Raw genomic sequence first — 16,642 nt, 5'->3', positions numbered from 1 at the left:
AGTGATAGCTGTGTGGAATGAGGTTCCTGTAGAAGTAGTAGAGGCCAGTTCAGTTGTGTCATTTAAGGTAAAATTGGATAGGTATATGGACAGGAAAGGAGTGGAGGGTTATGGGCTGAGTGCGGCTAGGTGAGACTAGGTGAGATTAAGAGTTCGGCACGGACTAGGAGGGCCGGGATGGCCTGTTTCCGTGCTGTGATTGTTATATGGTTATATCTCTTTAATAATTTTATGTTTCTGTAAGATCTCTCATGCTTCTGATTTTCAGCGAGTACAGTCCCAGATGACTCTATCTCTCTTCATAGTCTAATCCCCTCATCCCTGAAATCAACCTGGTGAACCTCCTCTGCACCGCCTCCAAAGCCAGTATATCCTCCTTCAAATAAGGAGACCAGAACCGCATGCAGTACTCCAGGTGTGGTCTCACCAGTACCCTGTACAGTTGCAGCATAACCTCCCTGCTCTTAAATTCAATCCCTCTAGCAATGGCCAACATTCCATTTGCCTTCTTGATAGCCTGCTGCACCAGCAAACCAACCTTCTGTGATTCATCTGCAAACCAGCAGATTCTGTGATTTATTTATCTTTTTTTAAAAAAAATTATGAGCATTGTTTAGCTCTGAGCCTGTACTTGCTGGAGTTTGGAAGAATGAGGAGTGATCTCATTGAAACCTATTGATTAGAATAGATGTGTAGAGGATGTTCCCAAGAGTGGGGAGAAGTCTTGGAATGGAGGAGACAGCCTCAGAATACAAGGAAGAGTAATTTCTTCAGCCAGAGGGCAGTGCCAGAGTTGGTTGTGGAGGCCAAGTCATTGGATATATTTAAAGTGGAGGTTGATGGGTTCTTGATTAGTCATTAATCAAAGGTTTTGGGGATCATGCAGGGAAATGGGGTTGAGAGGGATGATAAATAGGCCATGATGGTATGGTGGAGCAGACTCGATGGGCTGAATGGCCTAATTCCCCTATGTTTTGTGGTCTAATGGTTAAAACCGCATGAGATCAGGCCCTTTGTCTCACTGAGTTTTCACTAATTATTTTCACTGATTCTACACCAATCCCCCTTGTTATATTCTTCCCATTCTCCAATCAATATTCCCCCCTCAAGAATCTGTCCCTCACCTACATGCTGGGGGCAATTTGCAGCAGCTAATTAACCTATTGATCTGAATGTCTTTGGGATGTGGGAGAGAATCGGGTCTGATAGGGGAAATCTACAAATCCAGAGCAAGAACATGCGAGCTCCACACATGTGCTGCCTGGGTTCTGTGGGTTGATTGGCCATGACGCTGCGCCGCCTGGGTTCAGCGGGTTGATTGGCCATGGCGCTGCGACGCCTGGGTTCTGTGGGTTGATTGGCTGTGGCGCTACGACGCCTGGGTTCTGTGGGTTGATTGGCCGTGGCGCTGTGACGCCTCAGTTCAGCGGGTTGATTGGCCGTGGCGCTGCGACGCCTCAGTTCAGCGGGTTGATTGGCCGTGGCGCTGCGACGCCTCAGTTCAGCGGGTTGATTGGCCGTGGCGCTGCGACACCTCGGTTCTGCAAGGACTGGTGCATTATCAATGATTTGATATTCAGCACTTCTGCTTTTCTATATGGAGGTGTTCAAAAACAGAGATGCATGATATAAGACAAGATTGTGCTGGCATTGGAGTGGGCCCAGAGGGGGTTCACAAGGATGATTTTGGGAATGAAGGGGTTATCATACAAGGAACATTGGCTCCTGGTGTGTACTCGCTGGAATTTAGAAGGATGGCGGGGGGGCAGGGATCACATTGAAATGTTTTGAATGTTGAAAGGCCTTGACAGAGTAGGTATGGAAAAGATGTTTCCTATGGTGGGGGAGTCTAAGATCAGAGGGCATAGCTTCAGAATAGAGGGTGTCCATTTAAAACAGATGTGGAGAAACTTCTTTAGCCAGAGGGTGGTGAGTTTGTGGAATTCATTACCACAGGCAGTTGTGGAGGTCAGGTCATTGGGTGTAATTAAGGCAGAGATTGACAGATTCTTGATCGGACATGGCATCAAGAGAAGGCCAGGAAGTGGGTCTGAGGAGGGTATAAAAGGAACAGCCATGATTGAATGGTGGAGCAGACTAGATGGGCCAAATGACCCAATTCTGCTCCTATGTCTTGTGTATTGAGAGTATGGTGAGATGACAACCCTACTGAGCTCACCACCAGGGGGAGCATGGATGTGTGGGAGAAGTGAGCTGGGTACACTTTCTATCCACTTATCAACTTGATGTCAGGAAGGGCTGGTATGTAAGTGATGTGAGGCTGCCTTTCCTGTGAGAAGATGTAAAAAAAAATTTGAATTATTTTGCTTTTAATGTTAAAGTTATTTTAAAAACTAAGTTAAAAGTTGGAAGACCTTGGCCAGTCAAAAAGCATCTGAGGAAAGAGGAATCAGTTAACATTATGGGTCAGGACTCTTCCCCAGAATGGATTCTCTTTCCACAGAAGTTGCTTGACCTACTGAGTTCTATCATTTCTTGTTTAGTTTCAGATTTCAGTATCTGTTATTTTGTTTTTCAGTTATTTTTATAAACTTGTTCTGTCATCTCTGACAAAGTCAAGGTCGAGTTTATTGTCATCTGCACAAGCACGTGTATGCACAGGTGCAATGAAAAATTTCTAGCAGCTGCATCAGACACAAGAAAATGACACACGAAGTCTGTTTTAGTTCAGAGTGGTCACAGTGTTTCTGCACTGAGGTACTGATTAGGGTTGTGCAGGTTGGTTCAAGAACCAAATGGTTGATGGGAAGTAGCTGTTCTTGAATCTGATGGTGGGGGACTTCAGGCTTCTGTACCTCCTGCCCTATGGTAGCTGTGAGAAGATGGCGTGGCCCGAATGGCAGGAAGCTTTTGATAGATGTTGCTTACTTGACGATGTGTTTCCTGTAGATACAACTGGTGGTGGGCAGGGATGTGCCCTTGATGTATTGGGCTGGGTTCACTACTTGTTGCAGTGGTGAGGTGTTGGGATATCCTAGATGGATCCTTTGTGGTTTTGTCTCAGACTAGTCTGGGATTGGGAAGATTGGTTCTCACCTATACTGGGATGGTAAATGTGAGAGTCCAATCCTGCAAGGTCTTGGATAAACTGAGGGACTCGAGTGAAGAACTTGTGCTGTTTGCTGGTACCTTTTGAAGTGTTGTTCAGTCCCACTGTTCCCTCCAAGCAGTGTAGATGTGTAGCCGTGCAGTAACTGAAATGCTCCCGCACACACATCTTTCATTGCTATGCAACTGGAATTTTCTTATTTAAACCATTTAAAAATTTGAATCATTTAAAAATAACAATTGTTGCTCTGAGCAGGAAATTTTAAAAGATAAATCTTTAAAAATATTTATGCATTTAAAAAATATTTAGGGGGAATATTGGTTAGTACACAATGTGTAGGAGGAAGCTTGTAAGCAGCATAGTTGTTGCTTAGACTGAGACGGGAAAGGTATGGGTGCATGGTTAACATGTATATTTGAAATATACAATGCCCAAAAGTTTACTACATAATTTTTTTTCTTCCTTTCTTTCTCTTCCTCCTTCCCACCTGCCAATCATCCTACAGCCAAATGTCTACTGGACCAGTAAGTATATGCGATATATTTTTTCTTCTTGCTGTTTAAAGCCAATCAAGATTAGTACCAGATTTGAGCTTAGAGGGTTCAAACTTAAAGATTAGCTTTATTTATGACATGTTCAATGCACATTTATTATCAAAGTATATATGAGGATGTATGAAAATGCAACCTTGAAATTTGTCTCCTTATAGACAGCCACAAAACAAAGAAACACAACAGAACCGATTAAAACAAAATGGTGAAGCAAAGCAGTGACTTGCTGGAAGCAAACAAAATTATAAGTTACTGTATTAATCACATACATCTAATCATACAATGAAGTGAGCTGTCTGCGTCGAGGATGTGCTGGGGGCAGCCTGCAAGTATCGTCGTGCTTCTGGTTCCAACGTAGTATTCCCACAAGGAGGGCACAGTAGCGTAGTGGTTAGCAAAATGCTTTATAGTACATATTACTTCGGGTCAATTCCTGCCACCAGTGTCTGAGGAGTTTGTGCATTCTCCTCATGACCATGTGGGTTCCTCTGGGTGCTCTGGTTTCTACCCACAGTCCAAAGATGTGCAGGTTGGTAGGGGGTTAATTGGTCATTGCAAATTGTCCCATGATTGGTCTAGGATTAAATCAGGGGTTACTGGGCCAAAGGGGCCTATTCTGTACTGGTTGGTGGGTTAATAGTTCGCTGTGAATTATCCAGTGATTAGCCTAGGTTTAAATTGGGAGATTGCAGGGAAGCGGGGCACAAAGGGCCAGAAGGGTCTAAATAAATAAACCCTAACTTGTACATTGGTTGATCGGGTTGCTGTACTTTTTATTGTATGGGGTGGGTTTGATGTTTCTCTCTGAATAGCTTTCATGCTCTTTCTTTGTTTCTTATCTATCTGGAGAAGATAAATTTCAGAGTTGTATATGGATGCGTGCTTTGATAATAAATGAACCTTTGGTCTTTGTAATGTGGGGGAAAACATTATGCTAACTGCTGTATGACTGTACCACCGTTGGGCTGTACTAAAGGCTGTAAATGTAGAGAGATCTCCAGTGGTCTGGGGTGTATACTAGTAAATTATCTTTTGCCTTCCATTCTGAGTCATGGAGAGTTGTATGCTGACTGAAGATATTGGCTTGTATCCCATTGTTTGCCCATGAACAGTAAATTAGTTCATTGCCATTTTATGCTGCAGTACAAAGGAAAAACTTTTACAAACCATCTGTACAGATCACTACATCAAATGGTGCATTGAGGTAGTATGAGGTTAAACAATAACAGAATGCAGAGCAGAGGAAGTGTAATACTGACTTACTGCCCATTATGCCCTGGTCATTGCAAATTGTCCCATGATTGGTCTAGGATTAAATCAGGGCAGCAATGAAGATCCTCCATCACGAGCTTCCACTCAGTTTTCACTACCATCAGTCATGCGAGTCCCCAGTGGAAACTCAGGAATACCATCACACTCAGATGTAGAAGAATTCTTCACTGCTGTTTCTGGAACAGCTTTATTTGACCAGTCAGGGTTGTTAGCCCTGAGCTGGACCCCCAAACCTGTAGGACTGGTGGATCGCTCTCAGTCTGGCCTCTACCCTTTGACCTGTTTGGCATGGGTGACCCTACCAAAAGACAAACACTAAGCCCTGACTCCATTCAGCGTTGCCCTCTGGGGTATTGAGGCACACAAGCCTCCAAATCATGATGAGGTTTTGGTCATCCTGGAGGAAAGTGCAGCGGTGCATGTGAGGCCATTGATCTAGATTGCGAGGTAAAGAGATGGTTTTGCTGTGCAGGCGATCAGTTCAGTGGTCTTGTAGCAATGGGATAGAAGCTGTCCTTGAGCCTGGTGGTACATGCTTTCAGGCTCTTGTATCTTCTGCCTGATGGGAGGAGGGAGAGTGCGAATGTTTGGAGTCAGAAGGGTCTTTATGTTGACAGCTTTACTGAGGCAGTCAGAAGTCCCAAAGTGGGGAGGGTGATTTCTGTGTTAGGCTGAGGAATAGTCTGTCCCGGGCCAATACTAGAGGATAGTGAGGGTCAATGATCTTGTTCCACTATGAGATGCTTGGGGTTTGAATCATGGTGGGAGGTAGGGGGAGAGATTTGTGGATTACTGAAGTCTGCATTTGTTAGAACTGCAGTGATTAACTGTGGTAAAGGATTGCATCTAACAGTGATCTCGCGGTTCTTACAGCTCACTTCTCTCTACTGTGGACGAAAAGATTTCAAGAGGTGCCCTCCAATGAGGGAAATACAAAGAAATGAGCATTCCCTGTTCAGAAGAACATGCTGACCCCTTGCTCCATGCCTATGACAAGATATCTTGGGAAGACTTTGGGTCAAGATAAATGTTAGTCTCCCTTTCCAGTGCCAAAAGGGTTTTACTAATTGGAAAGATGACTGGAAATTCCAATCCTTGAGGCAGTCCATTTCATCATAGCTGATGCATTTTCCTCTCAGCCCCAATTCCCAGCCTTCTCATATCCCTTCATGCCCTAACTAATCAACAGTCTATCAACCTATGTCTTAAATATACTCAATGACTCGGCCTCCACATCTGCCTGTGACAACGAATTCCACCGATTCACCACCCTCTAAAGAAATTCCTCTTCGTCTCCATTCCAAATGGACCTCCCTCTATCGTGAGGCAGTGTCCTCTGGTCATAGACTACCCTACCATTGGAAACATCCTCTCCATATCTCTGTATCCACTCTGTTGAGGGCTTTCAACATAGGTTAGGCTTCAAAGAGATTCTTCCCTCTCTCCCCCTCCCACCAATCAACTGAATACCACTGAGTGCAGTCTCAGAGCCAATAAACGCTCCTCATATGATGAGCCTTTCAATCCGAAATTACTCTTGTGATCCTCCTTTGAACTCTCTCCAATCCTTTCTTAGATTGGGGGATAAAACTGTTCACAGTACTCCCAAGTGAGGCATGGCCTGTGCCATAAGAAGCCTTCATGTTATATCCTTGCTTTTGTATCGTAGTCATCTCCAAATGAATGCAAACGTCGTAAGACATAGGAGCAGAATTAGGCCATTCAGCTCATCAAGTCCACTCTGCCATTTCATCATGGCTGATCCCAGGTCTCATATACCTGCCCTCTTACCATATCCCTTGATGCCCCAACCAAACAGTAATGTATCAACTTCTGCTTTAGATATACCGATAGACTTGGCTTCAACCACAGCCTGTGGCAGAGCATTCCACAGATTCACCACTCTTTGGCTAAAATAATTATTCCTTACTTCTGTACTAAAAGGTCACCCCTCAATTTTGAGGCTTTGCCCTCTACCTCTGGAGACCCTCACCAGGGAAAACATCCTCTCCACATCCATCTTATCTAGTCCTTTCAACATTAGATAGGTTTAAATGAGATTCCCCCCCCCCCCCACATTTTTCTAAATTCCAGTGAGCACAAGCCCAAAGCTGCCAGATTCTCCTTGTATGTTAATCCCCTCTTTTCCAGAACGTCCTTGTGCACCTCCTCTGGATTCTCTCCAATGACAATACATCCATTTTGAGATGAGTGGCCCAAAACTGTTGACAATACTCCAAGTGCGGCCTGATTAGTGTCTTATAAAGTGTCGGCATTATCTCCTTGTTTTTATACTCTATTCCCCTTGAAATAAATGTAAACATTGCATTTGAATTGAATTGACTTTATTACTTGCATCCTTCATGTACATGAGTAAAAATCTTTGCACATTTAGACATAATGTAATGTGCAATTTATAGTAATTTGTAGTAAATGGTATGTACAACAGGACAGTCAATACAACGTAGACATACAACTGTATCAGCGTGAATGAATCAGTCTGATGGCCTGGTGGAAGAAGCTGCCCCGGAGCCTGTTGGTCCTGGCTTTTGTGCTGTGGTACCGTTTCCCGGATGGTAGCAGCTGGAATAGTTTGTGGTTGGAGTGACTTGGGTCCCCAATGATCCTTTGGGCTTTTTTTTACACACCTGTCTTTGTAAATGTCCTGAATAGTGGGAAGTTCCCATCTACAGATGCCCTGGGCTGTCCGCACCACTCTCTGCAGAGTCCTGCGATTGAGGGAAGTACAGTTCCCATACCAGGCTTTGGGGAATCCTCCACAAGAACTCCCAAGTCCCTTTTGTACCTCAGATTTTTGTATTTTCTCTCCATTTAGAATATAGTCTACCCTTTATTCTATTGAAGTGCCTGACCTTACATTCCCTGACACAATATTCAATTTACCATGTCTTTTCCCATTTTCTTAATCTGTCTAAGTCCTTCTGTAGCCTCTCTGCTTCTTGACACTACCAGCCCCTCCACCTACCTTCGTATTGTCTGAAAACATGGCCACAAAGCCATCAAATCTGTCAGCCAAATCATTGACATATAACGTAAAAAGAAACAGTCCTAATGCAGACACCTGTGGAACACCATAAAAGGCTCCCTTTATTCCCACTCCTTGGCTCTAGCCAATCAGCCAAAGCTCTATTCATGCTGGTAGTTTTCCTGTAATATCATGGGCTCGTAACTTGTTCAGCAGCCTCGTGTGGCACCTTGTCAAAGGCCTTCTCGAAATCCAAGTACACAACATCAAACAATTCCACCTTTTTATTAGACAATATAGACAATAGGTGCAGAAGTAGACCATTCGGCCCCTCGAGTCTGCACCGCCATTCTGAGATCATGGCTGATCATTCACTATCAATACCCAGTCCCTGCCTTGTCCCCATATCCCTTGATTCCCCTATCCATCAGATATCTACCTAGCTCCTTCTTGAAAGCATCCAGAGAATTGGTCTCCACCGTCTTCCGAGGCAGTGCATTCCACACCTCCACAACTCTCTGGGAGAAGAAGCTCTTCCTCAACTCTGTTTTAAATAACTGACCTCTTATTCTCAATCCATGCCCTCTGGTACTGGACTCTTCCAACATCTGGAACATATTTCCTGCCTCAATCCTATCAAATCCTTTAATTATCTTAAACGTTTCAATCAGATCCCCTCTCAATCTCCTCAATTCCAGCGTGTACAAGCCCAATCTCTCCAATCTCTCTGCGTAAGACAGCCCTGCCATCCCAGGAATCAACCCAGTGAATCTACGCTGCACTTCCTCAATTGCCAGAATGTCCTTCCTTAAACCTGGAGACCAAAACTGTACACAATATTCCAGGTGTGGTCTCACCAGGGCCCTGTACAAATGCAAAAGAACATCTTTGCTCTTGTATTCAATTCCCCTTGTAACAAAGGCCAACATTCCATTTGCCCTCTTCACTGCCTGTTGCACTTGCTCATTCACCTTCATTGACTGGTGAACTAGGACTCCTAGGTCTCTTTGCATTTCTCCCTTACCTAACTTGACACCGTTCAGACAATACTCTGCCCTCTTGTTCCAGCTTCCAAAGTGGATAACTTCACATTTATTCACATTGAATGACATCTGCCAAGTATCTGCCCACTCACTCAGCCTATCCAAGTCTCCCTGTACTCTCCTAACATCCTCTTCGCATGTCACACTGCCACCCAGTTTAGTATCGTCAGCAAACTTGCTGATATAGTTTTCAATGCCCTCATCTAAATCATTGACATAAATCGTAAAGAGCTGTGGTCCCAATACAGAGCCCTGTGGTACCCCACTAGTCACCTCCAGCCAGTCCGAGAAACACCCATTCACTGCTACCCTTTGCTTTCTATCTGCCAACCAGTTTTCTATCCATGTTGAAACCCTGCCCCCAATGCCATGAGCTCTGATTTTACTCACCAGTCTCCTATGTGGCATCTTATCGAATGCCTTCTGAAAATCTAGGTACACAACATCCACTGGCTTACCCTCGTCTAACATCCTTGTTACACCCTCAAAAAAACTCCAACAGATTAGTCAAGCATGATTTGCCCTTGGTAAATCCATGCTGGCTCGGCCTAATCCTATTTCTGCCATCTAGATGTGCCACTATTTCGTCCTTAATAATGGACTCAAGCATCTTCCCCATGACTGACGTTAGACTAACAGGGCGATAGTTCTCCGTTTTCTCCTTCCCTCCCTTCTTGAAAAGTGGGACAACATTAGCCACTCTCCAATCTTCAGGAACTGATCCTGAATCTAAGGAACATTGGAAAATGATTACCAATGCATCCGCAATTTCCTGAGCCACCTCTTTTAGAACCCTCGGATGCAGACCATCTGGACCCGGGGATTTATTAGCCTTCAGTCCTACCAGTCTACTCATCACAGTTTCTTTCCTAATGTCAATCTGTCTCAATTCCTCTGATATCTTATGTCCCTGGCCCATCCATACATCTGGGAGATTGCTTGTGTCCTCCCTGGTGAAGACAGATCTAAAGTACGCATTAAATTCTGTTGCCATTTCCCTGTTTTCCATAACAATTTCTCCCAATTAATTCTTCAAGGGGCCAACATTGTTCTTAACTATCTTCTTTCTCTTCACATAGCTAAAAAAGCTTTTGCTATCCCCTTTTATATTCCTGGCTAGACTGAGCTCATACCTGATTTTTTCTCTCCATATTGCTTTTTTAGTTAAGATCTGCTGTTCCTTAAAACTTTCCCAATCATCTGTATTCCCACTCATCTTAGCCCTGTCATACTTCTTTTTCTTTAATGCTATACAATCTCTGACTTCCTTTGTCAACCACTGTGGCCCCTTCCCCCTCTTTGAATCCTTCCTTCTCATTGGAATGAACTGCATTTGCATCTTTTGTATTATGGCCAAGAATATCTGCCACTGCTGATCCACTGTCTTTCCTGCCAGGGCATCCGCCCATTTAACTTTGGCCAGCTCTTCCCTCATGGCTCCGTAGTCTCCTTTATTTAATTGCAACACTGACACCTCTGATCTGCCCCTATCCCTCTCAAATTGTAGATAAAAACTTATCATGTTATGATCACTACTTCCTAATGGCTCCTTTACTTCAAGATCACTTATCAATTCCTGTTCATTACACATCACCAAGTCCAAGATAGCCTTGTTCCTGGTTGGCTCAAGCACAAGCTGTTCCAAAAATACATCCCTTAGACACTCCACAAACTCCCTATCCTGGGGTCCAGCACCTACCTGATTCTCCCAGTCCACCTGCATGTTGAAATCTCCCATAATGACTGCATTACCTTTAGCACATGCCAATGTTAACTCCCTAATCAACTTGTACCCAATATCCACGCTACTGTTTGGGGGCCTGTACACAACACCCATTAGGGTCTTTTTACCCTTACTATTCCTCAGCTCAATCCACACAGACTCTACTTCCCCTGTTCCCAAGTCACCTCTTGCTAAGGACTGAATCTCATTCCTCACCAACAGGGCCACCCTACCCCCTCTTCCCATATTTCTGTCTCTATGATAGCACGTATACCCTGGTACACTCAATTCCCAGGCCTGATCCCCTTGCAGCCATGTCTCCGTTATCCCAACAATATTGTAGTTCCCCATTTTCATCTGAGCTTCAAGCTCATCTGTCTTATTTCTGACACTACGCGCATTCAAGTATAGAATTCTTAGCCCATTCCTTCTCTCTTTGCTTAAAGCACTGTCTACTGTACCTAACCCAGCTCCTTGAACTTCCATCGGGCAAATTGCACCCTGAATTTTGATGACCTTCTCAAGATCACCCAAACCTTGTACACATTTAACCCCATGCACCTTCTGACCAACCCTCTGGATCTGGATCCCTGTCCCCTGCACATCTAGTTTAAACCCCCCTGAGCTGCACTGGCAAATACTCCTGCAGGAATGTTAGTACCCCTCCGGTTCAGATGTAGACCATCCCTTTGAAACAGATCCCAATGTCCCTGAAACAAAGACCAATTATCCAAAAACCTGAACCCTTCCTTCCTGCACCATGCTCTCAGCCTCGTATTAATGTGCATAATCATTCTATTCTTCGCCTCACTCGCACGTGGCACAGGTAGCAATCCCGAGATTGTCGCCCTGGAGGTCCTGCCTTTCAGCTTCACTCCTAACTCCCTGAACTCTCTAAGCAGGACCCCCTCACTCACCTTACCTACATCATTGGTCCCTACATGGACCACTACATCTGGGTTCAAGCCCTCACTCTCAAGAATAGCCTGCACCCGATCTGAGATGTCCCGGACCCTGGCCCCAGGGAGGCAACATACCATCCGAGACTCCCAATCTGCCCCACAAAATCTCCTATCTGCCCCCCTAACTATAGAGTCCCCTAAAACTATCGCTCTCTTCTCTTCCCTCCTCCCCTTTCTAGTTGAGGGTTCAACCTCTGTGCCAGAGGCAGGACCACTGCAACTCATTCCTGGTAGGTCATCCCCATCAACAGTATCCAGTACGGTATACTTATTGTTAATGGAAATGGCCGCAGGGGTGCTCTGCTCTCTCTGCCTGCTCCCCCTGCCTCTCTGGACCGTCACCCATCTGCCTACTTCTTGGTTTTTTGGTGTGACTACCTCCTGATAACTCCTATCTATCTCTGCCTCCACCTCCCGAATGATCCGTAGTTCATCCAGCTCCTGCTCCAACTCCCTAACTCGGTCTGATAGGAGCTGCAGCTGGACGCACCTTTTGCAGGTGTGGTCATCAGGGACAACTGTGTTGACCCTGACCTCCCACATACTGCATACGGAGCACACCACTGCTCTGACTGTCTCCCCCATACCCGAACTGGATTAATAGAATGTCTAAAAAGCACCTAGCGACCTTACCTTCTTCCCCTCAGCGAGCAATCACACAGGCTTACCGAAGTCCCCTTACGCCGAAGCCCACTTAGCCAAAGCCCAGGACTCTGCTGCCCGCTCTGAAAAGAAGTCCTGCCTTTTAAAGTGCGCGCTCGACGCTGACGTCACTCGCGCCTGCGCAGTTCCCCCTCCTCCACAGGTATTGACCAGGTAGGCTTAAATCCTCCCTACACGGTCGAATTCTCTGAGCTCCCAGCTGAATCACAAACTGTAACTTGCTCCCGATTCAAATTTTTGCTAGTTATTTCCAGTAAATACCAGGAGGAAAAGAATCTTGGGGTTGTACGTAGTGACCATGTATGTACTCTGATGTTAAATGTTACTTTGAACTTCAAACTTTGGGTATTGTTCAGACTTGAATTGTATCAAAGCAAGAGGCTGTAGACAGGTCAGAATGGGATTGTGTAAATTAAGTTGTCAGGCAGAGAGAAGCCTGAAATCACTGGCGGATTGAACATGGGTGGCCTTCGATGTGAATGTTATCTGTGTTTGGTTTCCCTAATGTAGGGAAGTCACAGGGAAAAGGTTAAAACAGTGCAAGTTCAAGTTAATTGCTGCTGCACCTCATGATTGCTGATCCTGGTATCATGGGAAGTGGTAAAAGGCAGCTCAGAGAGAGCATCATGAGATTGGAAATGGTGAGTGAGATTGATTAGTGCTATAGGGTGAACCCTTTTATTGGGAAGTGCTCAAGTGATAACATTCACAAATATATGATCAGAATTGGCAACCCAACCAATGTCATGAATCTGTGTCCCTGATGGAATTTATCCACTCTGGATTTAAGAACGAAGGCACACTGAGTATTGATAGTAGATGAGAGGTTCCTTGCCTCAAACTCATTTAACACAAGATCGTTATCACATGTTATAATAGAGCTATCTTTTAGACTCCATGGATTTCTGCTGACCTGTTAACTCTTATTTTGTAGGCCGAGCAGCCCCGCCATATTTCGCAAGTTGAGGCCCATGAGACTGATGAGGAAAGAAAGTTCCGGCAGATTTTCAAAAGCTTGGCGGGAGATGTAAGTATCAAGAATCCGTGTGACCGCTTTCTATTATAAACTTATCAACTGTGAAGGCTTCTCCCGCATTAACTTATTCTGGTTGTCTGGAAAATATGGATACCTGAGTCTTGATATTGCAGACTTGTCTGATAAATTTTGATTTGAATACCCATGGTGAAGAGACCGAAAGCTGGAGTATGATTAATATATTTCCTTCATTTAAGAAACAACAGCAGATAAGCAGGTAACTCCAGGCCAATGGGCCTTGTGTCAGTTGTAGGAAAGGTATTGGAGAAAATTTGATGGGACAGGATTTGTGTTTTTGGAAAGGTAGGAAATAATTTACGAAAGTCAGCATGATTTTGAAAAGAAAGCCCAGTCTTGCCATTTTGACAGAGACGGTTGAAGGATTCAATTGGCAGTGAAGATGATCATTGTGCATCTTCTAGAGTTGTAGAAAAGTACAATACAGAAACAGGCTCTTTTGCCCATCTAGTCTGTGCCAATCCATGTAAGCTGCTTGCTCCCATTGACTGGCATAGGGAGAATAGGCCTCTGTACCCCTACCATCAATGTACCTATCCAAACTTGGCAGCATTCACTCTCTGTGGCAGCAAGGGCAGGTGCTGGGGGCTGTGAAGATGGCAGAGATTGCATGGAATTTGTAATTTAAAAGGGGCAAGTTTTCACACACGGGTATGGAATGAGCTGCTGGAGGAAATGGTTAAGGCATGGGAAATAATAGCATCTGAAATAAGTACACGGATAGGAGGTTTTAAAGGGATAGGGACCAAACACAGGTAAATGACTTGCGCATCATGGTTAGCATGGATGAGATGGGTCAAAGGGCCAGTTTTTAATTTGTATTACTCTAACTCTCTATCTCCAAATGGCTGCTCAATGGTTGGCATAGTGCCTTTGGGCCGAAGGGCCTGTTTGTGCTGTATAGTTATCTATAGATTCTATATGGTGATTTATGGTAGAAATGTGGGGAAGGTGTATAACCCACTGTCTGCCCTCAGTACCCAGTTCACTGTATAGGATTGTGGGGAAGGTACCATATGTAATCCATTGACTCCCCTCAATACCCAGTTCATTGTGTAGAGATGTGGGGAAGGTACTGTATGTAATCCATATTACATATAAGGTACAGTATCTAGTTCACTGAGTGCCAATTGTGCATCCTGTAAAATCTGCTGTGCAGCTTGACATCGTGTGGCTCTGAACTTGGGTTCACTTAACTGCCGTAAGTACATCTGTTTCCTACATCTCTAAAATCTCAACAACAGAACCTCGTAACCCCTGTGTGCAGTCCTGCTGTCCTGAATGGCTGGCTGCCTTGTTTAGACAGTGTGAACCCATTGTTCAAGATACCTAATCCATGTACCGGGTCCGGCCACCATCTGCAATCCTGTATGGACTTGGCACATTTCAATGCTGTTGCTTTTTATCCTTTATTGGCGAATACAAACATTGGTATGTTTGACCCCCTCATCCCTGCAATCCATCTGGTGAATCTTCGTCCTTCTCTCTCAGTTGCAAGTATATCCGTGGGTATGGTCTTGCAATTGAAATGTCATGCCTGCCATGGGTCCTTGTCCTCTTCCAACAGAACCCAACCCAATAGCTTTCCCAGGTTCCAACTGTGCCTGATTGATAATATTTTAGCCTTAAACATCATCTGTTTATTTCCCTCCATAGATGTTGTCTGACTTGCTGAGTTCCACCAGCACTTTGTGTTTCTCTAGTCTTCAAACACTTGCAGAATCGCTTGTGTAAATTTTTGAAATGTGTGGAGCTTTGGAATATCAATATTACCTTTTAACATTTAGATTCTAAACTTTAGAAGATACTCTGCCTCTTACAAAGTGGATAATTTGAATTTATTTAATTTGCATCTCTCCCACAATGTGAGGGAGCAAAAATCTTTGCGTTACAACTCCGTTGCAATGTACAGACATGTGAATTTATAAAGCTAATGGCTTGTAGAAAGAAGTTGTCCTGTAGCCTGTTGGTCCTGGCTTGAATGCTGTGGTACCAGTTGCTAGATGGAAGCAGCTGCAACAGCTTATGGTTGGGGTGATTGGTGTCCCTGATGATCTTCCAGGCTTTCTTTCTCCATCTGTTATAAATGTCCTCAAATGAGGGAATCTCATGTCCACAGATGGGCTGGGCTGTCCATACTACTCTCTGTAGTGCCCAGTGATCAAGGTTGGTGCAGTTCCCGTACCAGGCAGTGATACAGCCAAGAAGGATGCTTTCAATGGTACTCCTGTAGAAAGTCTGAGGATCATGCCATGCCTGGCTCATGTCAAACTTCAGTTGCCTGAGATAGAAAAGATGCTGTTGTGCTTTTTTTTTTGCCACACAGCCGGTGTGTACAGTGCAGGAGAGATCTTCTGTGATCTCAATGGGACAGGGTGCTGTCACTGACCTCAGCTTGAGTGTGCAGCTAAGTAGCGTCCCACACTGTGAGGTGGTGCCCGATGGTGAGTGGTGTTTGAAAATTGTACACCAGTGCCTAAAGTTCCTAAAGACCAAGGTTCAGAAGTAGGATTTGTTTGCAATCAGCCTTTAATTTAATAAAACTAGTCTGATGTGCTTTTCCTGTTGAATGGTGATTTCTACTAAAGTTCAGATGGCTAGAAGGAGGAGATTGATTTAAATTTCCCTGTGTTCCTTTTGTAATGGTCGGTGGCTGAACACTCCCTTGGAATTGATGCCAAATATTGTAAACTAAGATATATATTTATTTTGCAGGACATGGAAGTTAGTCCAACAGAGCTGATGAATATTCTCAACAAAATAGTATGCAGACGTAAGTATATTGTTAATATTCTATGTTCGGGAATCTCATAGCTGTGATATTGTATAAAATTGAGTTTGAAGTGTGTTTTGTTTTGCTCGGTTGATAGTCCCTGGAGTTTTAGATGAGAATTTGGTCAAGGAATCTTGGCTGCTATCCTCGCAGTTTGTAGTGTTGCACTTGCAGATGGGTTTATTTAGATATTTAAACTGGCGACCTCTCAGTTGGTTTTAGTCATGGAACACTACAACATAGAAACAGGCCTTTTGGCCTGTCTAGTCTGCTGAGTTATGATTCTGCCTCATTCCTTTTGGCCTGCATGTGAATCATAATTCTCTATACCCCTTCCATCCATGCACCTATCCAAATTGCTCAAAAATTGAAATTGAACCACTTGCGCTAGCATCTTGTCCCACGCTTTCACCTCCCTCTGAATGAAGAAGTTCCCTCTCGTGTTCCCCTTAAACAATTCACCTTTCACCCTTAACCCATGACCTCTAGTTCTCGTCTCATCCCCCTTCAGTAGAAAAAGCCATTTGTTCTGTTCAATGCAAGTT

At 44.3% G+C, this 16,642-nt stretch overlaps 1 protein-coding gene across 1 annotated transcript in view; it reads left to right on the top strand.

The window, feature by feature from the left end:
• The window catches only part of capns1b (calpain, small subunit 1 b), a 51,674-nt gene that overhangs the window by 11,432 nt on the left and 23,600 nt on the right, over nucleotides 1-16,642 (top strand). Inside the window, exons 3-5 of the mRNA XM_059951018.1 lie at nucleotides 3,576-3,594; nucleotides 13,205-13,297; nucleotides 16,040-16,097. Coding sequence (XP_059807001.1) covers nucleotides 3,576-3,594; nucleotides 13,205-13,297; nucleotides 16,040-16,097 — 170 coding nt within the window. The remainder of the gene's footprint in view (nucleotides 1-3,575; nucleotides 3,595-13,204; nucleotides 13,298-16,039; nucleotides 16,098-16,642) is intronic.

Source organism: Hypanus sabinus, chromosome 26, assembly GCF_030144855.1.
Source record: "Hypanus sabinus isolate sHypSab1 chromosome 26, sHypSab1.hap1, whole genome shotgun sequence".
Lineage (NCBI taxonomy): Eukaryota > Metazoa > Chordata > Chondrichthyes > Myliobatiformes > Dasyatidae > Hypanus > Hypanus sabinus.
This window is presented reverse-complemented; position numbering and strand designations above follow the sequence as displayed.